The 25873-nt window shown below is 39.1% G+C and overlaps 1 protein-coding gene across 1 annotated transcript; it reads left to right on the forward strand.

Annotated features, from left to right (window-relative positions):
* Window positions 1-581: 581 nt before the first annotated feature.
* Window positions 582-25480, forward strand: pard6b (par-6 partitioning defective 6 homolog beta (C. elegans)). The gene is made up of 3 exons (XM_032569137.1): window positions 582-959; window positions 4135-4357; window positions 21340-25480. Exons 1-3 carry the CDS (start codon window positions 897-899, stop codon window positions 22260-22262), a joined length of 1209 nt encoding a protein of 402 aa, XP_032425028.1. The 5' UTR covers window positions 582-896; the 3' UTR covers window positions 22263-25480.
* Window positions 25481-25873: the final 393 nt, after the last annotated feature.

Genomic DNA, 25873 nt, shown 5'->3' on the forward strand with positions numbered 1-25873 from the left:
CTAGTTTTTCAATTGTTTATAGTAATCTATGCATAGCATATTAAAGCACAGCTCATTTAATTTGACTTACTTCTTCACAATACAAACTGGGCTTCACTGCGTGATTTTTTATTTTTTAATTTTTTGTCAAGAGCAGCGACTGTAGGTTTTGGCCAGGAGGTGGCACTCTAAGAATGGAAAAATGTGGTTAACGATTTCTGCTTTATAAATAAATATTTTTATGTCATATTGTGATTTGTAATTTTTTTCATGTTAGTATGTATACAAAATAAAAGATATTTAAGAAGGCAGTATACATTAACCACATTTCATCCTGTCTTCATAACTGCTATTTTTATCATAACTGCTATCATTATATTCGGGGATGTCATAAATAATGATATTTAAATTGGTAGTAATATAAATTAAAATACAATTTCTTAAATAAAGTTTTTTTTTCTTTTTATTGTAGTTTATGTTGCTAATATAAAGTTTAAGTGTACTTCGTTGGTTTATTGTTCAGTCTTATTTTGACTGGCTAAGAGTTAGCGGCTTTTATTTTGAAGCACCCAGCTTTCCCAGTCCTGAGAGGAGACAGGCAGCCGGAGGCAGGGACCAGGCCAGCTCAGTCATAGCGCAGGCTGCCGCTGGGATAACGTCGGAAAAGATAACTATGAGAGGAGATAAGTTCACCAGCTGAGCCGAGCTGGCTGACAGCAGTTGTGCCGTTCTCTACACAGACCTCTGAAACTGGTGGTAGCCGAGAGTTCTTGGGATAGTTCGCGGTCCCGGTAAAACAACTTGCTTTTTCGGACACTCTGCGGTGGCAGCAGCGGTCGCTGAAGCGGCGGCGACGGCTGGAGCAGGGCGTAGTGTGCGGGCTTTGGCGGCGTCGATGGTCCTGCTGCTAGCGAAACATGAACAAAAACCACCGAGTACCGAGCAGCCGTTCTCTGAGTGCCGTGGAGGTGAAAAGCAAGGTGATATATATACTTTTTATTGTCAGTTTTACTTTTTCTGTGAGTAATGCTAACTCATTGTGGTGATTAACATTATTACTCCTGCTAATTTAGCCCGCTAAGTGGCTTGGTAGCAGGTTGTGATGTTCCGACCACAGATGTATAAACCTGCGCTACACGCGCAGTTGTTCTGTTTTTACTGTGGGGAGTTCGTTGATAGCTCGACACATTTTAAGGAAACTATTTTGTGGTTGTATTTGCCAAGTTTTAGGGCTGGCTAAGTTTGAAGGTGGAGGTTAATGTCAGCTGACTCCGCAGCGAACTAGTTTCACCTGTCATAGCTCCTTCCGCCGCTCCCTGCTCTCTCTCACCGAAGTTGTACCAATTACGTTCTGTATAACTACTAGGAGATATACGCGCTGCCGCCTCATAAAGGGTTTACAACAAACGGAAACATAGTTAAGGCGTTACAATAAAACAATTTATTAAATGCCCATAATATTATTTATTCGTGTACCGATATCACTGGTCTTGCGTTCGTCTGGCTCCTTCCGCAGTAGGCTCTGTCCTGTCTGTAGCCCACATTGAGGAATTCTACCGAAAACTATTATTTACTGAAATCCAATGACACAAACTATACAAACTATGACATCAGTTTTTGGCACAAATACAAATTATTTTTTATCATTTTAGAAGCGCCCCTCAATCTGATAGGGTTAAAGTTTATAAATGCACTGATTACTTGACAGGTGACCGGAATCGGCCAATTGTCATCTTTTTATAGTTATGTGCCATAGTAGCTATAAAAAGATACCAGTTCTTACCTTAAAATAAGGAGTCAAACTTACCTATTTAGTAGAGCATATAAAATAAGTTGGGTGGGGTGGGGGGAAGTTATGTTAACCATTTTGAAGTTTTTGACTATTTTTTTTATTGTGTGATTTGTAGCTTATTATTTGTCTGATCTTTAAAACTAATAGAAAAGTTTTAAAGTGATTGTATGAATATTGAATTTACATATGATGTAAAATGTATTTATATAGAAATTTGCAGAAGAAGTTATGGGGTGTTCAAGACACAAACATATACTTTGGGGCAGTAGGGAGTAATTACATTTTCCAAAAGTCCCTTATTAATAACTGGGTTTGTTGTTGAGGGGCAGATCAATGGCTGAAGTCAATCATTAAAGAAATGTATTCAATTTAAAAAAAATTATAAATATGTTTTACTTGCTGTTGGTAACACAAGTCAACATGCAATACTGGCCAAATAAAACTTCACATTATGTCACTGTAAACAATTGAGTTTTTGTTGTTGTATTTCCTGGTACATTTAATCTGGTCTAAAAATAACCCCGCTTTACTTTTGACTTCATTAAATATGTATTCAGCAGTAGGGTGGGATACCCATATTAAGATTATGATATTATTGTTTCCAACAACCTGTGACCTTAACATATTGGACTTGTGACAGAATTTGTGACCAACAAATGTTGAACTCTAAACAGTCTTTTGGAATATTATTAATACACACAGAGAACTAATGTAATGATATATTGTCCATACCTAGAAACGTGTATTTTTCATAATTCGACATTCTCTACAATATTTAATTGTATTTTTAAGTTGCATAGAATTTCATGCTTTGAAAAAAAAAGCCTCAATTGTTTATTCATTTGTTTATATTGCTGCCTCCCACAATGCTATGCAATTTTACATGATGAAACCTTTTGAGGGAAAAGGGAAAGACTTAAGTCTTTGTAGTTCCAAGTAGAGACAGATGAAAAGCTTCAGGTTGCTAAAAAATAGATAAGAGGTTTTCTGACATACAGGGATAAGGTTCTCTGTCTGGCCAACAGGTCACAGTTTAATTTGTCAAACCTATAATCAGCACACAGAGGACATATTTAAATGCTTACATGTTTGACATCATTCTGTAATAATATGGTTAACAACCATTTAATTGTAGATGAACTAAATTGCTGCAACTTATTGTAAACAGAATTGTTGTAATAGAATGATCTTTCTGGAGCATTTCTGTGTTTAGATTGTATTCATACAAGCACTTTCAGATTTTAGCAACAATATGTCGCCTGTAGCTAGGCTTGTCACAACAACAAATCTTGCTGGAAGAGAAATTCTCAGTAGTTATTGTGATAAATGTCTATATTGTTGTTTTGTGACCATTTTCAAGTAATAAAATGGTAATGACATAATACTGCAAGAATACGTTCTCAAAGACCAATAACTTTTAAATTCAGATTAACATCTAACACTGGATCTGGAAGACATTTTAAATATCCCAAATAAATAAACAAAGCAACAGAAACAACGAATAAAAAGAATCATAAGTTTCTGCAAATAAAATTGTCTGTCAAAAAAACGGCTAGTGGAGACCAAAGCACCAGACTGAAGACCTTTTGTTATCCAGTTTTTGGTGGAAAAAGAGAAATAATAAATCCTGCAAATGGAAATTAATGAGCTTGTTTTAATTTTTCATGCAATTAACTGATTTATTGCTTATTGCGCCAGGCCTACCAGTATTGGACAAAGAGAATTGAATGTTTGTTGTTTTTTTTCTTTTTAGATGTTTTTACATGAGCAACAGTCATTTGCTCCTCACAGTTAATTGATGCCATAAATTCAGACTGGATAGGTAAAATTTAGATGTAAAAATTAGACTATTGAAGCAGCCAGCAGAACATCCTAACTGTTTTTCTCCAGACTTCCCTGTAGAAACTGACCAAAATCATTGTGTGCTCTAAAGTCCGACTGCTTTTACTTTAGTCCTACAACTTAATCTCTACATTGCTGTGCACCAATGTGCAACAAGCGTCCAAGTTGGCAGTGAATCATAGCTTTTTTTTGGTCCATCCTGGGCAACAGTAACCACAACAACCAGAACTTGTCGTCAACATCAGCAGGGAGGCTTTCTATGTGCTGATGAGATCAGACCTCTGTAGTTTGACCCTATCTGCTATTATGCTGAAAGTCAGGTGTTATTTTTATTTTTTAAATCAAATTCCATAAGAATGCATCCTGTAATTTACTGGATTTGTAGTTTAATTCCTCAGAATAGTTTAGCAAAACTCCCTTGATTCTCATCGCACAACTTTTTCTGAATTTGTCTCCGTTCCGACCTCTCCGATATTATCCATGTTAATATTCATGCTGTGATCCTGTGTGTCCTGTCCCAGTTTGGCGCAGAGTTCCGTCGGTTCTCTCTGGATCGCTCGAAGCCAGGCCGCTTTGATGAGTTCTATGGCCTTCTGCAGCATGTTCATCGCATCCCCAACGTGGAGCTGCTGGTGGCCTACGCCGATGTGCACGGCGACCTGCTGCCCATCAACAACGACGACAATTATCTCAAGGCCGTCAAGAGTGCCAACCCTCTGCTGAGGCTCTTCCTGCAGAGGAAAGGTAACATTTATCCTACTTCAGTTTTTAAAGTTTTTAAATGACCTAGCTTAGAAATACAATGCTGGTTACGGAACCGTAACACTTTTACTCTGGACAGTCAAAAAGTTATAGTTTTGTTGCATATTTGAAATCATACATACACAACTCCTGGCAAATTTAGCATTAAAATATTTGTCAACCAAACAAGAAATGTTTTTTTATCCAGACAGGAAATTAGGCAAAAAATAATGAAACGATGTAAAAGGAGTGTCGGTTTTGAAAAAAATAATGAAATGAAATGTCATGTTGAAAATTAGTTGTACTCTTACCAATAATAATGGGAAAAATATTATTTTCAGTTAAACCTCTCTTCGAATTGTTGACTAGCGTGTTGCATGTTTCCACTGGTATTATAAGATGAGGGAGATTCAGATGAATCTCAGATCAGAGTCATGTCTGGACTATGGCTGAGTTGCTCCAAAATGTTAACATTACTCTTAAAATAGGAGGAAAACTATTCTGGTATGACTATTTTCAACTCTCCCTGACCAGATTTCCTTAATTTTGGGTGAATTTCCTTCAGTTGGCAGATACTTACACGTAAAACTGATCTTCTCCTCGGATCTTATCTAACTCTGCAAAGGTCGCAGTCTATAATTATCACCCCACTATTGCCTACTTGGCAAGTTTGTGGCTATATTTAGGGACTTTTCAGAAATACAACATTTTATTGGCCAACATCAGAATCGACCATAAAGACCAGTGATCGGCAGAAAACTGCAATTGGTGCATCCTTTGAATAATTATATATTACATACTTAATTGAATTCTGCATATGTTTTATTCTTAAGTTAAGTTTTGAAATCTGTTATCAGGTTTGGGTCAAAGGTCGCAGGATTTTAATGGAAAATGCCAGGTGTGCATGTGTCGTGAAATCCTTCTTGCTCATCTGTATTTGTTTACTTTAATTAGGACTCAAATGTACTTCCCTCATAATCCTCCCATTACAGTGCATGACAATTTTCAGCTTTCAGAATATATGAGAGGTTTCAGTGGGTTTGCTTGTGAGAGTTTTGAAGTTATTGTTTCTCATGTTCAGGCATTGCAACACTTTCCTGTCTGTTTGGGATTTTTAACCCTGTGAGTTTCCAAGTGTGACCTGTTGAATGTTGGGAGGATCCCAGGGTCTGGTGGCCGAGGGAGGCTGGGGTTTAAGCTGTCTCCATATAACCCTATAGAAGCTAAGCCACTTTGTCAGGAGGAGATTAGTGAGGGGAGTGCGTAGCGCTGCATGGGACGCTATTTGAATTACACGCTCCAGACACAAGCCCCACGCTGGGTTCACTGCTGTTCATAAACGCACCGGAACAACATGAAAACAAGGCGGTGGAGCCAAGCAGGGAGTGCACATCACTCACGCGCTTAGGCATGCGCTGAAATAAAAACCAACAACCGTCGCCCATCAGTGCAACCACAACCCCCCACAGACCCTATTAACCTCACACTCCTATCCCACCTGATTTGTTACCCTCCCCTGCTCTTCACCCTACCAGTAGGCACCAGTAGGATTCAGTTGGCAGTGTGCGGATGCAGTACATTAACTTTGTAGATGTTTCATTCATTCAATACTGACTTCTTTTTAAACACCTCAGTGATACTACAAGTAGCTTACTTTGAGTCTTCTTCCCTTAGTCACAACTTCCATTTGAAAGAGTGTTGTTGTTACCAGACCCTGTCTGGGTACGGAGAGTTCTCTGATAATAAAAAGATGAGATATTTTAGTTTCTGATTAAGCCTGGCAAGATTTTTTTTCCCCAATTTTTGTCCTGATTTTCCCCTTCCAACAATCTTAAGGATGTGCAGATTATAAAGATGACCCTTAAGATAAAGTTAAGAGATGTATGGTATGGTATGGCTGTGTGTGGTATGCAAGTTTATATAAGTATATAAGGGACAGTATTATATAAAGTGCCCTTTTTTTTAGCTTTACGTCATGTTATAATGTTATTTAATCATCAAGCATACCTGGAGTGTTGCCTTGATTCTTTCTTTCATGTTTAAGAAATATTTTAATCTTCATGACAACCATTCAACTGTGCAAGACGCCTTGATGGACCTAACCCCACTGTTGAGGCACAGCTCCTCGTCAGAGGGGGAGGGGGTCCCAGCTCCCAGCTCCTCCAGACTAACAAGCAGCAATTAGCAAACACCTGATGGAGTTACGCATCTGTTGAGCTCATTATAGGGGCTACTTCTCAGTGCAACGCTGGTAAAAACGTTGATAAAGGGTTAACAGAGGAGCCTTGTTGTGATGACTTCTTAAAGGCGGAGTTTCAGAAAAAGTAGGAGTTTTAAAGAAACGGAGGCCCAATTTCAAGGTGCTAAATTGCAAAGTCAAATTTCTTTTAAATCATGTTTGATACATAGAGCATTTTTATAACAATTGAAGGTAACAGATACTTAATTGTGCTCTAAAAGGGCACTTTGTGATGGTAAAATACAGAATACTGCCACTTTAAGAGTGATCTTGTTTGTTCTGAAGGAAGTCAGGACCGCTCTGATCTAAAAGTGGGGATATTCAGCACTTTGGATAGTCAGCGATATCGCAGTGTGTATGGTGTTCTGAGGACAAACGACAATGCAGCCTGTTGAATGTGACGTGTAGGGGAATTTTAAATAAAGAAAATAAATTACTGCCAAGGTGGACCGTAAAGTTTGGTGTACTTTTGAGATATCTTTGTATTATATATTTTCTGTTAAATATTGTCCACAGACTGCCATCATTGCTTTTTCCCAGTCGACCATGTTAGTTTACTATGAACTAACATTTCATCTTGAGACGTTTTGCGATATTTTCTGTCTGACATCTGAATGTTGGTGATTGAAATCTGTTTGTATAGTGACTCGACACCACACACCTTATGACCAAACCTCTTATAGCCAATATGTTGTCATGTGTGGTCTCTTAGGTTTTGACAATTGGTCGACGATTTTAAAATCTTGCTGTGTGAAGCAGACATTAGCTGATCAAGCTGAACATTGGTCACCAGGCAATTTGTCTGCGTGTCTTTATGTAAAAGGTACAGTTGAGTCCTAGTGAAGATACTTTTATCAAACAAGAGGAATCCACTCCTAACCTACTGCTAATACCTTTGAGATTCACTTGTCATATTTCTATAAATTTCATAAACTTTTAGACAGATGTGATGTTATTACTGGATAAAGTGAACCTTCAAAGCATTGGTGAAGAGCTCCTCTCCCTTCGTGGAGCAGTGAACTCTTATTAGAGGGCTTAGAAATGTGTTTAGCTCTGAAATATAAACAGCTCGGTCTCCAGTTACAACGCTTGTTTATCATTCTCAAACTGGCAATTTCACAATCTGTGTGTGTTTAGTCTCAGTGCAGATCTGTTTGCACCTAATGAGGATTGTTCCCGATGTGGCTTTTAGTTTTATTCTGGGTTTTATTTTATTCGGGCTTCTTACACGAGCTCGGTGATCAATGGGTTTTGTTCATTTCTGCAGACATTTTGAACACTGATGTGAGGCTGCAAGTGTGTGGCCGTTTGCTTTTTGTATAAAGAGTTTTGTTGTTGTCCTGTGTAACGGTTAACATGGGCTAACTTTTAAACTTGCATAAAGTGCAAAGAGTGTGTTGATGATGACTGAGCTGGCTGTGATGTGTTCTAATCAGAAATGTTTTTACTGGGCGTGCCGTGGTGGTGTAGCGGTTAGCGCGACCCACATTTGGAGGCCTCAAGTCCTTGACGCAGCTGTCGCGGGTTCAACTCCCGAACCCGGCGACGTTTACCGCATGTCTTCCCCTCTCTCCTTCTCCCTTTCCTGTCAGCCTACTTCATAAAAAGGGACTCTAGAGCCCACAAAAGACCCCCTGGAGGGGTTAAAAAAAAAAAAAAGTTTTTACATGCATTGTTGTTGTTAGAGCGGCTCTAAGGATTTTCCATTTAATCTTCCAACATGTGTAATGTCAATTTCTAGTTGTCAAAACTTGGTGTGTCTGGAAAACTGCAAAAACTATAAAGGGAGGAAAAAATTTCTTAAGTCTCTGTTTTTGTTTTGTCTTTGTCTTTGTTTTGAGTAGACACATTGTTTTTTTCAACTTGCTGAATAAGACTATGTATTGGGAATGTTTTCTTATAAATTTTTTTTTTATGTGTCAAGAATAAACTTCAGCTTGTTTAGTTCATACACTCGCTCGTTTTCAAACTTTAAGGGTTGTGAATACATTTGGTGGGCGCTTTTGACACGTCTGACTTCTGTTTTGTTCTGATGTACCTAAACCATAGGCACTTCATTTTTCTAGTTAGAAAAACACTTAAATGAATTATGGATATAAATAGTCATGAAAATGTGACTATTTTAAGTATATAAAATCTACGAAGCTACCACGTTGATGTGTTCAAAAACTTGCATGCAATTATAAACACTATTTTATCACTTTTAGCTATCACTTTTCGTGGAAATAGCAGCCCGGTGGGTTTGATTCCATCTTTTTTCATTCCACCAAGCTTTACTGATCTGCCCATTGGTGTATCAGTGTTGTTGTACAAAATATACATTAACTCCAGAACAAAAATGAGTTAAATTGACCACACTGAAGCGAGTGCTGTACCAACACTGACTAAAAAGCCACTCAGCTTGGAAGAAACCATTACTTCAAAGCAATATAAAAAGCCAAATTACTGTTTATAACTACTCAGAGACAAATATGTTAGCTTCTGGAGAGATGTCCTGTTGCCTGATAAAATTAAAACCTGGCTGTTTGGTCACATGAATTTCAACCTGGCCATCAGCAAGCAAAAGGAGGAGTTGTGAATGATGACGGTGAAATCATAACCATTGCTCCTTAAAGCAGAGGGCAGGAATGCTTGGATTCACAGTCCCTCAGGAGAATGCCTTAGGAGTTAATAACAAATACATGCAAGAGTCAGAGTGGCGGGAATGTACATTGCGGTTTCAGTACACAAACAAAGCCACGCACCAAGTCTGTTGAGAGGCAACGATGTAGAAGCAGAGTGACACAAATGGAGTGAAAAATTCACATTTACAGAGCATAATAGAATAGAATAAAGGTGAAAACGGACAAAACAAGCACAACAAAGTCCGTCGTGGTGCGATCGGGTGAAATCTTTAAAGCTGGATGGACATGAAAGTGGCAGGTGTAAAATCCATGCTCCTTCCCTAAGTAGCACACTCTGACAAGGCAAGGGAAATCAGCCACTCCACCTCCAGATCTAAAGTTTTCAGACCAACATTCATTACTCCCAAGGATGCTGAGTGAGGGAACGAAGGATTCAGAGCACTTGAGGAGGAATGTGTGGAGGAGGCGGTGCATATCTTAAAGCTAATGAGAAAGACTGAGGGATGGACGGGAGGCAGAGTAAACAGTATTAAAGCAGGAGTAATGTAGAATGCTTTGTTTTGGTAAGTCGTGTAATTAGTGATGCAGCGAGACGAGAGCGAGGGAGCTTTAAGTGTGATAGGAATGCACCAGGAGGTAAGAGGGGGGGAGCAGGATAGTGGGAATAGTATTAGTGAGGGAAGAATGCAGAGAGAGGCCCAAGATAGGGTGGGTGGGAGAGAGAAAGGGGAAGAAATGAAGAGTGGGAGGGAGACGGGGAAGCAGAGGAGGTGGAGGCGTTATGGGTGGTATGTGGCTAGCGTCTGATCACGTCCACTGGGTAGATTAGACAAGACAGCAGGCCAGACCGGACCCTGAGCTTCAGAGCATGGCTCAGTCAACAAGGGCTATAAACGGACAAAGAGAGACTGATGGAGAGAGATTTAAAAGGAGGACAAAAAGCTGAGAACTTACTCCTTCTTCTCTGATACCTGACTTACTGAAACTTTATTCAAACTGCAAGAAAATGGAGGCAGGGAGGAAAGGGAGCAGATGGGATACAGGGGTATTAGGAGGCTGCTGAGTTCTTTTAGCTCTGAAAAGATGAATGAGTTAGAGCAGGAAGGAAAAAGGGGTTGCTGTAAGAAAATCCAATTTGAGCTGCGGTAAGAGGTAAAGCTGAGGTTTAGGGCGTGGTTGTAGAAAGGAAAGTCTTGATCACAAACGATTCATAAGGGATAATCTGGAGAGCAAGACGAATGATGGAGTGATGAAGGAAGGACAGAGGTAGTGAGTGAGCTGGACGTTGTACAGAGCCAGAAGACATGAAGGAATGCCCACAATGTCAGGTGGATGTGTGACGAGAGACTGCTGAACCATGTCTGCTTAGATTCATGTTAGAAACGACAACTGATGAACTGTCGCTGGAGAGCTCCTTTCCATTTCACAAGCTGAAACTTAAAGTCTGTGTTGTGTATTTTACTGATGATCTCAGGTGTTGCAAATAAAGCAGTCAAAGAGGGAATTGTTTAGCTTTCATTACATTTGTTGGATTCAGATAGGAACAGATGTGAAGATGATGTTTTGTTTTTGCTTTTTTAGACAGTCGAGTTGACAGATTTACTTCTTGCTGAGCTTTAATTAAAACTCATTTCTTCTGCCCTGTGGACATGGTGTCGTGCTTATTTTGATATGCGGCATAATAACTGATATGCTTATCTACGAATTTCTTTCTGCACGCTGTTCCAGCATGTTTCATCTGATTGGCTGTTCTCCATAGTCAGCAGGCTCAGACAAGCAGCTTCCCAAACACTGTTGCCTTTCTGCTGTTGGGACACTTTCTGCTTAAGGTTCACAGCATCCAGTTAAAGCCCTGCCACTAAGTTATAGTAAACTAATTCTAGTAATTATGCAGACTAGTTACCAGTTTTTGATTAACTTCTGTTAATTTTTGGCAGAAAGCATTTTGCTTCCACTAATTCCCCAGACTAGGGTCAAATAATTACATTATTTGTAAATTAAGAGTTTAATTTGTTTTACAAATTGAATTCATCTAATTTCTTTTCAAACCCTTTATGTAGTCTATCATAATAGAAGGTGGCTATTAACATGTCACATTATTTTTCTCTGCTCAAAATATAAATCCCTTGTTCAGTGGCGACCTGTAACAAAGAGAAATGTGAGAAAGTGGTCACACTAAGCTGAAGAAGTCCTGAAGGGTTGTCTTGAGGTTACAGACTGGGTTTATCTGTGCCAGACACAGAAAGAGGACATTAATGTTGGAATAACATTTAATTTTCCTCTGCAATTAGTAAAGTGCTTCTGAATTGAATCCATTTAAAACACTGCAGTAGGTGCCAAAGAAGGAGGTAATTACAGAAAAAATGGCCAAATCGAGAGAAGATGGAGAAGAAAGCCAAAATAGGAATCTGTTGGATCAGCTGAAAGCAGAAATGTTTCTGCTGAGAGGTGGACCAGAGTGGCCAAGGGACAGGTTGATGGGAAAGGAAGACAGGAGCCAATGCAGGAAGCAAAAATGTCTCTGTCAGCACTAAACAAATTGATGGAACTGCTTCATACCGCAGTGACAAGATGGGAACAGAGCCGGCCTAAAATGTTCAAAACGTGCTGTTCCTTCAAGTGCACACTGGTGAAAAAATGCATTTCTTTTAAGCCCTTTTAAGTCATTCTGTATTTGCTCCTACAGTGCAGTCCTTTTCTATCAAGTTCGGATTTTTATTCAGGTTTTTCCCAACTAGATTAAAAGATAATAAGACAAGACTGATGATTGTAATTGAGAAGTTATGTCTGACATTGTATCAGGAGGCCTGGAAGCAGGATGATCAGTCTTACTGATGAGGAGTCTTAAATAATACATTTGGTCTAATTCCTCGGTGCCAGCCTAGTTACTCATGGCGACTTTCTGGCCTCACATCGCCAGCAGTCGGGTGAACCTTTTCACATCGGTCCATTGCGCTCTGCTTCAGTTTGTAAAACTGCTAGCCTTATTCCGCCGCCTCGTCTCAGGACTCTCTTTGACCTCCCTCTTCAACTACTTCTTCTTCTTCCTCCTATCAGCAGCATTAAGGCTCTTTTATCTGGGAGGTATGCTTACCACACCAGGAATAGTAACAGTTCTGGAATTTACCCCTTTGAAAGCATTTTTATTTATTCACCATCCCAGTGTTCCAGCTCTCCTGTCTCTTCGTATTATTTGTTTCTGTCTCTGTCCTGTATTGTGTTGTTTTCCACCTTTGCTTCTGCTGTGTGAAAGTACACACACGCACACTCTCACACATTCTCCTCCTCCTCCTCCTCCTCCTCCTCCTCCTCCTCCTCCTCCTCCTCCTCCTCCTCCTCCTCCTCTTCCTCCTCTCGTATCAGCCCGTGTTAGGAACATCATGACACCGGCTGAGTAGTGAACATCCAAGCTTGTCATCAACAACCCTGACTGTTTCCAGAACCTCACAGTCTGCTTGTTTTTAGTTCATCATGCTCTTCTGATGTCTTATATTTGGCTATTTCAAACGAATTACATGAACAGTGAACACAGTGTGTTTATGTTAATATACTAAATAGCTTTTCCTCAACCTTTTATTTTTCTATGTGACTTTTGTATCTTATTTTTTGCTAATTTAGCCTGGATTTTAACTGGTCCATTCTAACACATAAATATTCTTTGGTATTAATCTTTCTATTGTAGCTCTGGCTGTTTCATGTTATTTTCCTGCTGGAAGGTGAGCGTCTCCCCAGACAAAAGAACAACATCCGTGTATCTTAATGCCGCCGCCGCCACCATAATGTTGTCCTCAGGGTATGCAGTAAAAGTATAAATAGGTCCTCTTTCAGCTTTCTTTCTACTGCAGCTTTCTTCTAAGGCTAGACAATAAATTTATAACAATATATATCGTGATACATATGTTTGATAGAATTTTCAATTCTCAATATATAGAATATTCACTGAACTCTGATCCAGTACCTCAGTACGGCATTCTGAAGGATGTAGACAGAGGAAAGAATTTAGCTGTCCAACCTTGAGCTAAGCAAGGCTGGTTGCACCAACTAAGTCACTCGCTGTAACAAAAGAGTGCAGAAATTACAGAGTAACTTGAGCAGCAGCAGGTTTAGGTTTTGCCACCATGCCTCATAACTGCATAAAAATACAAAACAGCGTGGACTAAAAACTGGACTAAAAATAGGAAAGTTTATGCCACTATCCTTCGTTCCCTCACTCAGCGACCTTGGGAGTAATTAATGTTGGTCTGAGAACTTTAGATCTGACTGTGTTTTAGATATTTAAAACAAAAAACTAATCATTAATTATCAATATCAACTGATATGAAACGCTTGCATCACATGTTTTCCAGCCATATCGTCCAACCCTACTTTCTTCCATGAGGGCTGGATTTGTGAAGTACATGAACAATTATTATCCGTTATTCTTTCAACTGATTTTTCCCTTCAGTGTTATCATGGCTGCTCCTTTGGTTATTGCTCTTTTTATCAAGGCAGGTCACTTTAGGTGGACATTTTGGTTCTCATGATGCTTTTTGTTTGCTAATGTTCATGGATGAACTATTTACCAATTCTGACTATAAATTGACTGGTAAAAAAACAAAACAAAAAAAAACAATACTGCATGACATTCTGCACATGCACAATTAAAAATATTCACCCTGCTACTCCCAATTTAGTGACTTTGTTGCTATATTTACAAACGTTTCAGACTAAAAAAATCAGTAAAGGCTGAAATTGGAATCAGCTGGTCAGGCTTTTTAAAGACCTGCATGAAAAGGTTGAAGGGGAATGAATGCGTTTGCGAGGCTTTGCATGTTTATCAGGCTTCAAGCTGTTACTCTGTTGGGCTTCTCATCACTCCTGTTTTTTGTTAATGTTACTCAGCAGATTGTTCTAGCTTCTCTGTTCAAGCTGATGTATTTTTAGCTAAAATATTAACTAAAAAGCTACAGTTGTCGCAGCTGTGATAACGGTTCTCTGCGTGTGTGTTCCTGGTCATGGTGAAACCTGGGAGTAGTGTCAAGCTTCCGGAATGACAGGTAGTGAGAAATAATGGCTCATTAGAGTTATTGCTAGAGATAATTCTGCTGCAGAGAAAGCATCTTATCACTCTGGATCATTGTAGTTTTGATACTCAATACCAGCAGCAAAGTAGATTTTAAGGAGTGGCTGTAATGAGAGTACCGAGAGAAAGTGGATGCATGAATGCATCGCTGGAGCAGAAAGTATATTGAATTTGTTTTACTTCGAAGATGATAGAAGTAGAAAATCACACATATAAACAAGGAATGCAAAAGACACAGATTTTTGTACTACAATAATCGTAACATGCTCGAAAAGGAGTAGGAAGAAGTACGAAACTTATAAACTCCTACCCCATAAACTATTAATGCTCTCACTACATGTTCATGTTTTATTGTTTATACTTTTTAAGTTACAAGGCAGTTTCTGTTGTGGGATCCAAATACCAGGACATTCAGCTGATTTGATCTAGTAAAAGGTGTTTGTTTTTAATGTCAAGCTCATTATATAGGTTCATCCAGAGTGTAGATAGGATCTATTACTGGGTAATATTGCAGTTATTTGAATATGAGGAGGCATCCACTTGTGTTCAAGATAATGGCAATCCAACACCATTAACCAGATTAATCGGAGTTTGGTAGAAATTATATTTTTACATAGCAAAATTTCCTATGGCATTCTGTGTAACTGAATCATTAATTGAAAGAGGTAATAGCAGTGTGGCGTTCGATCAGTGAGGTCATTCATTGTGTGGCTCTTGTACAGGAATAACAGAGAATGTTTAACATGTTGCTTATAGTACATTTATCTGTGTTTAATGTGGACAAGATTGGTCTTTCCAGGTGTTTTTCATAGATGCGTACTTTGGTTAAAAAGTAGTTTGAAAATGATCTGGAATGGAAACTGAAATGAGAACGGCGTAGTACTGAAATGATTAATCGTGATGAATCGATGATTGAAATAATCATCAACTCATTTAATAATTGATTAATTGTTAACGGGAGCATACAGAATAAAAGGCCATTTGCTGAAAGACTGTGCCATAATTAAACCAAAACTGTACAAAATATATACACATTTTGCATTTGAGATAAAAAAGTAAACCGTTGTCTCTAAATATGTTTTACCCTAAAATCTTCAAGTGTCATAGTTTTAGCATCACCAGTTTCAAATTATGCAAAATTACTTGGTGAATCCCAAAAAATAATCACTAGATTATTAATGTTAGGTCCAGCAGAAAGGGCTGAGCTTGTCACATGTTTGTGTTAAAATGATTTTTTTAGCTGCTGATGTAGTCTTTGCTACAGATGATTGAACATTCACTAAAGGAATAAAAAAGGGAATAAAAATAATATTTATTTACTCACTTGGACTTAACAAATTTCAAGCCCAAAGTAAGCTGAGTAAAGTGGCTCAGCTATAGGGGTGTTTCTCATACTACGCTGTAAAAGCTGCATGTGACCTCAAACATGTTTCTGAGGCAAAATCAAGAAAGGCCCAGCACCTGGTAATTCCAGGTGCTGGGCTGGAATTACCTGTTCACATGTTGGTCACCTGCATAGTACACAGATGTGAAGCAGAAGCACATCTGTTCTTCTGTGGTTGAGTGGGAAGTTAGTAAGTCTTCATGCATTATTCAGTTTACACAGCAAATGTTTGAGTTTGTAAAGTGAACGGCAAGCAGTGTAAATAAAGTTTCTCTTTTTCCTCTTATTTTGCTTCGGAATAGATACAAATGCATTGTATTTCCACAATGCATTTGTGGAAATACAATGATTTTGAGCTCTACTCTACTTGTTTACGCGCTACCATTATTTTGAACACAACTATACATCCAGGTGACAAACACGAAACAGCAAAAGAAAAACTGAGCGCCCCCTCATGCGTCCTCCCCGGGGGTCATTTTCTCCTCCATTGATGTGGTTTCTTCCCTCCTCACTAACCCCATTCACATGGTGGGAAGTCAAAACAACCACTGAATTGCTGGAATACCTAACCGGTGCGGCGTGCTGGACCATAATTCAGCAACTACCACAGGTCTCTGTTGGTATTACTGGCTTGAGCCCACAGAGTGACAAAGGAAACCCACTGAGCTGTTTTCAGAAATAACCCTGGGTTAATCATGATTTCAGTTTGGCCTTTTAACCAAGGCTAATGACTCACAATGGGGAGTAAAACACAATACAATATGGCTTGAAGGCAAAAATTCCTGACTTGGAAGTCATTTTCATGCATACAGTAAAAGTCACTGGATGCTTATGAGCTTGTTTTATGAAGGAAATGTATATTAAATCCGGTTTTGATGCAGTTTTATAAACCTGTATAAACCAGTTTCTTTACTGGTTTGTAATTCTGGCTCAATTTTTGTATATTCAAACACTAACTTGAATTCTCATTTATTCCCATATTCAATAGCTCAACGTGGAAGTAAAATGGAATACCTCTTGGTTGACAAAGTGTAAAAATGGCAAATTTCAGTAGTTACAAATGTCTGCTTACGGTAAGGAAACTATTAATTTTAATGTCTTCTCAGAACATCACTTCAAAACGTCTCCTTCAGATTGAATTAAGTATGAAGACACTGCCTATAGTGTGTCCTATGCCACTTCAGTAAAACTCAAAATTCTAATGTTTTGCAATCATGTCTAACCTTAAGTGTCTTTTCAGACAAAGGAAAATCTGTAACAGTTAAAATCTGGATCAGCAAATCGGGCTTTTTAAATATCGCTGGTCAGCCAGAAAGCTGCTATAAGTTCACTGCTAAAAGCTGTCGTTCATGGGGTTTTGCAAGGGTTGTAGAATATTTCAAAATGCCTTTGTAACCAACAGAAAAACATGAGGGTGCTGATGCTAGTCTCTAAGTAGATCTACTTTCTAAAATACTGGTTGACAATAGGGAACCTTTTATTTCTTCCCTCTTATAGTTCCTCTATGACTGTGCAGGTTAATTATTGGCTAAATATACCACATACCTGTACAGTCACTGTGCAGCACACCACAGTCAACCTTTGTAGTGTTTACCAAGTACTGAGTGACTAAAGGCAAACTAATTTATGGCGTGAACCCTTAGACCTTCCTGTGAATAAGAAAACTGATTGTCAGATTGGTTTTAGGCTTTAATAACTAGCATAAGGATTCATATATATTTAGTTCATATCATTTAGTAACCTTCCTCTAGAATTCACCAGGTAATGCTGTGCTCTAGCCAGCTATAAAGTAAATAATTATTGTTTTTCATGGTGTCGAGTTCGTAGACATGAAGTGTTTAAGAGCTGAGCTGTGCAGTGAGAGAGTGTTGGAGATACCCAAATTCATGTCATCTGGTCCTGCTTGGAGTGTGTGAGCATCACTGACGGTCAGGTCTCTCATATGCCAGTCACAGACGGGTGGTTCACATGAAAAGACGACTGGTAAAAGTGAAACGAGATGTAGAGCGCAGGCCCTCTCACACGCATGACCGCTCTGACCGAAAAGGCCTTGTGGCAGCGATGGAGGAAAGATGTGTTTGTGTGTTCAAACAGCCAGCGGTCAGTCGTTTAAACACTAGAATCCTGCAGAATTTGCAGATGACACATTCGTACGTTTCGGCTTTTTAAGATATCAGAGGTGCGAATACGTTAAACTCGTGCCTTGTGGGAACTGAAAGGCGAACCGGTAGCGCTTTCTCGGGACAATCGATCCTTTGTTTTGGTTTCGGGATGGAGCGGGGAGTGGTGCTCAGCTGTCAGAACCTGAGAGCTGGAATTTTCATCAGCTACCAGAGCGGATACCTTTCGAGGTTGCTTTCACACACTCGGAGAGGAGGCAGATATTCAAAAAAGTGTCACTAACGCTCTATTTATAGAGCTCCTGCATCTAAATTGGATCGTGCTGAGTCCCATAAATGGAGAGAGTGAAAAACTTTGAAGTCTTTTCAAAGGAAAATGGTAAAAATAACATCTAAAACCCAGCGGGACGTTAATGACACGACCAATCACACAGATGTTAATGTTTAGCTGCTTGTTACATGCTAGTTAACTATTAGATTCAAGGTTCAGTTTCTTCCTCTGTAAGCCATGCTCCGCTGTAGTTTGTTGATAGCGTACACTGTGCCCTGAAAAGCAGTTCTCTTTTATGATGCTTTGAAAGTGTTTTTGGTTCAGGATGTACACTTTTTGTTCTGTCCAAACCAGTCAGAGGGGTTCATTGTTGGCCTAAAAATATGAAATTCCCAGAAATGGGGAGCGTTACCCTGTCCGATCAGCTCAGCTCACTCAATAATGTCTTAATTCTGCAGAAAATCTTCAGTAAATTGTTGGAACATGAACAAATAGGAGATGATTCCAGGAAACCACAGAAGGATTAGACTCATACAAGCATTAAACCACAACTCAAAATAGTTGGAGGGAGTTCTGTTTTCTTTGTTCCTCTTTTTCTGAAATTCACCTACAGTAAATAAACTGGCCATTTTTGTTTGTTTATTTTAATTAACAGTAAAGGGTTGTAGTGGTGTCACTTAGTGATTTCAGGTGCATCCGTTCTTCTAGAGTCCATGACGTACCAGTTTAACTCTGTTTGAGGATGTGATCTGCAGCAGATATTGATCTTTGATTCAGATTCTTTTCAAATAAATGGGTAGTTAATGGATAGATGTGGTTTTAGGATCAATGTGAGTTGTTCATGATAACGTTGTAGTAAATTCACTTGTTTTTGCATTATCTGCAAATGCGACAATATTGTCAAAAAAAATGTGTAGTCAGGTATTAATCAAGAACATTTTATATCTATTGAGTAGAGATTCAGAGTTTTTGTCAATTCTAGAGCTCCAATTTCTGCTAAGTTTTCACGTGCTGATGCTAATTAGATAAGATTCTGAATTTTCTTTAATAACTAATTTTAGTATGTAATGTTAATTTGTTTTTTACTGCTAAATGTGTCACAATGTCACAACAGTATAATATGAGAGTTTATCTGTGAAAAATTCAAGCTCCTCTGCCTTCTCCCCGTAGTCCTACTGTCATATACCGCTCGATCAGAGACAACCAATCATAGCCAAGAGGCGGGTCTTGGTGCTGTTAATCATACTTGTGCCATTGTAAAACAGTTGACTGACATTTCAATCAAAAAACAAAATGATTACATAGAGTTGATATTTTCAGCTTTCTCTAGCGATGAGTTAACACCAGCCTCTGTCTGGAATTAAACCAAAATATGCAGAAAACGTTTGGCAGTAATTCATCCATCCAACTGGGATTCAAACCCAGGACCTTCTTACTGCAACAGTCCTTCCAACAATGTGACCTGTGTATAAATGAAAATTATCTCTGCAAGATTTGAAATAAACTAAAACGGTTTCCTTTTGAATTGCTTCCAACCTGTCTGCATCCTCTGACTTCATTTTTAAACACCTCACTGATACTAATAAAAGCCCTCGAGTCTTCTTCCATCATCTTAAATTCAAATTCAAGAATACTTTGTTAATCTCAAAGGAATATTTAATGTTGTTGAAACTCATTAATTCAAAATTCTTCAGAGTTATTGGTATTATTTCAGCTTTTGCCATGTAAATCAGGTGCTCCCAATCTGTTGCTTTTGGTGCAACTTGGTATGTTCATTCATTGAATAGAAAAGAAATGGCTTTTTGAGTTTCCGGCTACCTGATCAAGCCAGTAATGCTCACTTTCTGGTCAGCCTTAAGATTTTTCTGTGCATTTCTACTATGTAGTACCTAAAATGAGATTGAACATTTTCTCCAGTGTCAGTATTGAGTTTTCACATCACAACAACGCTAATGATTCATGAGATTGTCACCGTTTGCTGAATGATTTTTCATCAGTTAGAATAGAAATTTCATGTGAACAATCTGCCAAGCCAACCATATGCTTGGTAAATAAATAATGCAGAATATCTGCTCACCACATGCACCTGCATGGTTCGATGCAGCATAAGGAGGGGACATTTTTGGCTTCAGCAAGATGGAAAAACCCGATTTTCAAAAGTCGACTTGCCAAGCAACTTGTTGGCTGCAGTGGACTTTTTCATCAGTGCGACCCAACGGGAGCAGTCAGAATCCCTCTTCCAGCAATGCCTCAGGCTGAGAGCAAAAAATAAATAAATGAATTGGTCTCAAATTACATGATGAAACAGAATGTCAGGCGTAGAAGCTGTTTCATGTGTGGCAGCCTTAAAGGGGCAGTATTATGTAAAATCAAATTTTTTTTTTTAGTTTGTGTTGCTTTGACTCTTTCATGCATGTTTTAGAAATTCTTTAATCTTTCATGACAACCATTCGACCCTGCCTCCACACCTCCCCCACTCAGCTCCTTCAGACCAGCCAGCAGCAATTAGCAAACACCTGGTGGTGCTGCACATCTGATGAACTCATTACAGGAGCTACTGTCAGAACAATTTTGGTAAAAACATTGTAAAAGGGTTAACAGAGGAGTGCTGTTGTGATGACTTCCTGAAGGCAGAATTTCAGACAGAGCAGTAGCGTCTTAAAGAGACATAGGGCAACTTACAAGTCGTTAAATTAGAGAGTAAAATTTGATAGTCATTTATTGACATATACAGTACAGACCAAAAGTTTGGACACACCTTCTAATTCAATGGGTTTTCTTTATTTTCATGACTATTTATAAGGCAAGAAATCCCACTTATTAACCTGACAGGGCACACCTATGAAGTGAAAACCATTTCAGGTGACTACCTCTTGAAGCTCATCAAGAAAATGCAGAGTGTGTGCAAAGCAGTGATCACAGCAAAAGGTTGCTACTTTGAAGAAACTAGAATATAAGGGGTATTTTCAGTTGTTTTACACTTTTTTGTTTAGTGCATATTTCCACATGTGTTATTCATAGTTTTGATGCCTTTAGTGTGAATCTACAATGTCAATAGTCATGAAAATAAAGGAAACTCATTGAATTAAAAGGTGTGTCCAAACTTTTGGTCTGTACTGTCTATACACGGCATTTTTATAACAACTGAAGTTAACATAGGTACTGTGTTAATGATTGTGCTACAAAACGACACTTGATTACTGGGAACTTTTTATTTGCCCTCCATCTTCCTCTTCTCTACTTCACCTATTTTTTTTTTTACTTCCTCTCTCTTGTGTTTTGCAGAGGAAGCTGATTACACAACATTTGGTACAGACTCACTGACCAGGAAGAAGAATACGGTGCTCTCGGCGGTTCTTCTGCGGCCTGACCCCAACAAGAAGAAGCCTCCAGTGATCATAAGCCTCCCGAAAGACTTCCGCCCTGTGTCGTCCATCATCGACGTGGACATCCTCCCGGAGACGCATAGGCGTGTCCGTCTGTACAAGCATGGTCAGGAGAAGCCCTTGGGTTTCTATATCCGCGACGGCTCAAGCGTGCGAGTGACTCCACAGGGCCTGGAGAAGGTCCCAGGGATCTTCATCTCCCGCCTGGTGCCTGGCGGCCTGGCTGATAGCACAGGCCTGCTGGCTGTCAACGACGAGGTTCTGGAGGTGAATGGCATCGAGGTGGTGGGCAAGTCTCTGGACCAGGTGACGGACATGATGATTGCCAACAGCCACAACCTCATCATCACCGTGAAGCCTGCCAATCAGCGGAACAATGTCGTTCGCAGCGGTGGAGGAGGCGGCGGCGCTGCCTCTGGTAGTTCGTCGGACAGTGGTGCCAGTTACCATGGCTATGTACCCCAAGGCGCAGCTGCCACCGCCGGGCCGACACACATCATCCAGAACTTCCCTGTTGGGGAGCTGGAGAGCGACGAAGACGACGAGGACCTGGTGATCGAAGTGGGGGGCGAGGCGGAGACCATTCAGCGCACTCCGTCGAACTACAGCATGCCGTCTCTGCCTCGCTATGAACCGCACCTCAATCTTCGCACCACCACTGCCGCCAATTCCGGCTCTGCCTTCTCCATAAATGCCAACGGGAACCTGCGTGGCAGCGGCGGATCTCTGACCAACACCAACGCCAGTTCCACCACGCCGTCCCCCGACAGAGCGAAGGAGAGGCGGAACCTGGAGGAGGAGGGCACAGTCATCACGCTGTAGACTGGGTTTCAATACACTGATCACTGTGAGGTGCAGCAGCGTCTCAAACGCATTCAGTGGCCTCATCTGAGGAGCACAGTTAGACGTGTATGTGTTGAACGTGAAACACCACACCGTATGCTGCTCCCTACATGCCAGTCATCACGCTGGAGTGCCATAGTGGTGATCAGAAGGAACACAGAGCCACAGCTGCTTTCCAGTTCATCTCGAAACCAGTAGAGTTCACGGGTTTTAGCTTTTTAACTGGTAAACTCAACACCCTCATTTGGTCTTCAAATATTTTCAGTGAACTAGTTGGCTCCATGGCATTACAAACACTCTTTGCTAAGGATTCACCAATTCCGATTTTGGTCTATACCATTTTTTAGATAAAATTGGCGAGTAAGATCAGTTTCTTTTGCAAATATCTGCTGATTGCTGATCTCCCAAAATTAAGGAAATCAGGGCCGATTTATCAGTGCACCCCTACTCTCTCTGGCTCAGTTATTAGTTGACAATTGCCTCCAATCACCTGCTTTTCATCTATTTACATTTACTTCATTCAAATGGTAAACACTACTTTCCAGCAACCTAGCAAGTCGTGGTTTTGATCGTTTTAACCACTGTTATTATCCTTCTTCCTTTTTGTACCTCATTGTAAGTGTCACCGACTGCAAAAAGAAGGTTATCATTATTATTAGATGGCCTCAGTGAAAACATTTTACTCTTAAACCTGCTTTATTTTCACTTCTATTCATGGAGATTATTTTTTCCTTAGAAGACCAATTTTGAGTGGTGATTAACTCCAAAATAAGATATCTGTGACTGAATCACACAATCTGTCCTTCATATTGCACTCCTGCTTCTCATGATTCTTTCCTCTGCCACTTGGTTGACTTGTAAAATAATGTGAATGTGATTTTCATGGTTCTTTATGGATCAATATATTTAAGATTATTCAGCCATTTTCTAAATCATGCCATGACTTCATAAAGATGTGGATACACTTTTTAGCGCCATTGGTGAAGATGTTTGAACAGCCTTAAGTTAAACAGATCGAAATGAAAAAGAAACCAAAATTTGAGTCCCAAAAAAAAAAAAAAAAAAAAATTCCCAATAAATAAAATTCTAATCTGGAGTGCATGTTAGCATGGACGCGTCACGACTCCAGGACTGAAAGTGTAAACCACAAAAATGTGTGTATGATAATGATTCAAAACATGCCCAAATGCTTCCAGAAATGGACTTTAGATTAGTGGGGTTTTTTTTGTTGTTTTTTTTTAACACAGTTTTACAAACAGGATTTTCTCTAACTCGTCTGCCATTTGCCAGCATTCCCATCAAATCCCCCATTTCCATTCAGTTGTAATATATCGACAAGCGCGCTGACGGTCCAGAAATAGCGTTGCTGTAACCATGTTGGCAAACACAACCTCTGAGGTGAGCTAGATGACGCGTCCGTGTCCCTGCTGAGGTTGAGTCACCGCTGAACACACAGCTGCAGGTACAGCTGACACAAACTCTCTCTCTTTGTTAAAGGTGAGGTCGTGCCGTCATATGAACCACATGATGATAATCTAAGAACCACCAAAGGAGCCACTTTTGCCCTGTCTTTGTGTTCTCCATTTTGTTTAATTCTCTTCAATTTAACCTCCAGTATCTTGTTTGGGTTTTTTTTTTTATTTTAAAAAGTCTATATCATCTCAGAAGTAAATGACTAAAATGAAAGTGTTATGGTGATATAAAAGTAGATCCACAGAGGATCTACTGTGGATTTATGCCTCACTGAAACTGAAAGGATGCATACTCAGCAATACAAAGTGACATTTCTGCTCAGATTCTGGAATAATTATGATAAATATATTGATTTTTGAAGGGTGCACACATTGTAATGGTGTCCTATAGAACAATCTGGTAAAATACAGTAATATTTTTCCAGTTCATATACTTCACACCTCAGTTTGACTCATAAACTTCAGTAAAAACACGAGTAAGCACAAAATAATGAATTAATGATCACTAAAGTCTTAAATGTCATCTGGGGGAAAAATGACCCCCTCTGGTGGTTCCAGGTGGTACTGAAATGTTGGTGGTTTTTTATTGTTTTTAAAAAATCTTCAAAGTTAGCCTCCTTTGGTCTAATATTTCAAATGTTTTTAGAATAATATCCTAAAATAATTGAATTGAAACCCTTTCAATTCCAGACGGAACCATAAACAGTACGTCCATTTCTGTTGCAAACTCCCTCTGTGAAGTGAGAGCACATGCTCTGGACTTTTAAGCATCTGTTCTCCTTATTGAAGTGCTAAGTCTTACTTTAGCATTTATTTTACTGTTGCACATAAAGCCATGGTCCACACTGTCACTTTTAGCAAATTATGCAAGTGAAAGTATATTCATTTAAATTGACGCTACGCTTATTATGTCCATAATTTGTAGCCGTGTTTACGATCTGAGAGTTTTAGATTGTGAAATTCCATGACTGATTAAAAGATGTTTTTATAACAGCACAGGGTACTTACTACGTTTGATGTTTTTGGCCTTGTGTGTGGTCCACAAAATGCAGCATTCCCAGCACTAAGCATAGCAATGAACCATACTCTAAATGGAATTCTATAATCAGCTTTATTTCTGAACTACAGCACAGGACACTGGAATTGTAACTACATCAAAAAATGTTTATTTATTCTGTAATCTTCATATTTTCTTTCTTTGTACACATTTTATGCTATTATATTTTTATAACAGATATTTTTGTTGTTTGTATAAATGATCATTTCTTTTTTGTTTTTGGTCGTAAATCTCAAGGTACAGTAGAGATTTCTTTAGAATTAATTTCTATAGATTTCACCGCTCTGTTTAAAGCTTCAGGAGAATCTCTGCTAAAAAAAAAAAATGTTTAATTAAACACTATTTCTATTTTATTTTCTCATACTGTGAATTATTTTTGGTGACAGCGAGACAGTTGTATTAACAACCACATAGGCAGATGTTTGGTGTCGACTATTTTTAAGTGATCAGGTAATTGTTTTTTTTTTTTCTAGCCAGATAAATCCTGTGATGTAGATTTGTAATAAAGAGTGTCAGTATTTTCATATCAATGCTATATGTATGATGGACATTTTTATCATCTGAAGGATATTGTTATAAGATTGAACTGGAAATATAAGAAAAAGTAGATGCACACCTGTAACTGCTGACTGGCGGAGCTGGATACAATAAAGTAATATGTAGCGAAACTTGCTGGGTTTTTTTGTTTACATACAGAACCTTGCAAAAGTATTATCCCTTGAAATTAGTCATTATATTATTTCTTTGTGATTTTTCAGCTGTGGGCAAGCTGTCCAGGGTGTACCCTGCCTCTCGCCCGTTGACCGCTGGAGATAGGCACCAGCTCCCATCGTGACCCCACTAGGGATAAGCGTGTATGATGATGGTGGAGTGGATTTTCATTTTTCATCTGTTTTAGAATTTATTTATTTATTTATTTTTTTGGCCCACAAGTAATTCTGACTGATTAACAATGTAAATTAATTAAAAGATTAGCAACAATAGTAGTGTTTATTAACAATAATTGAATTTTTCTCCTGTAACAAAGCAAAGTACCTTCCAATTTTCCAAGGAAATGCTGC

This window comes from Xiphophorus hellerii, chromosome 1 (assembly GCF_003331165.1).
Source record: "Xiphophorus hellerii strain 12219 chromosome 1, Xiphophorus_hellerii-4.1, whole genome shotgun sequence".
In the NCBI taxonomy this organism is placed as follows: Eukaryota; Metazoa; Chordata; class Actinopteri; order Cyprinodontiformes; family Poeciliidae; genus Xiphophorus; species Xiphophorus hellerii.

Bases quoted from the DNA above. Each gene is read 5' to 3' on its own strand.
- pard6b (XM_032569137.1), top strand. From the start codon at position 897: ATGAACAAAAACCACCGAGTACCGAGCAGCCGTTCTCTGAGTGCCGTG. The intron at 960-4,134 runs GTGATATATATA...GTCCTGTCCCAG, and splicing joins CCGTGGAGGTGAAAAGCAAG to TTTGGCGCAGAGTTCCGTCG. The intron at 4,358-21,339 runs GTAACATTTATC...TGTGTTTTGCAG, and splicing joins GCTCTTCCTGCAGAGGAAAG to AGGAAGCTGATTACACAACA.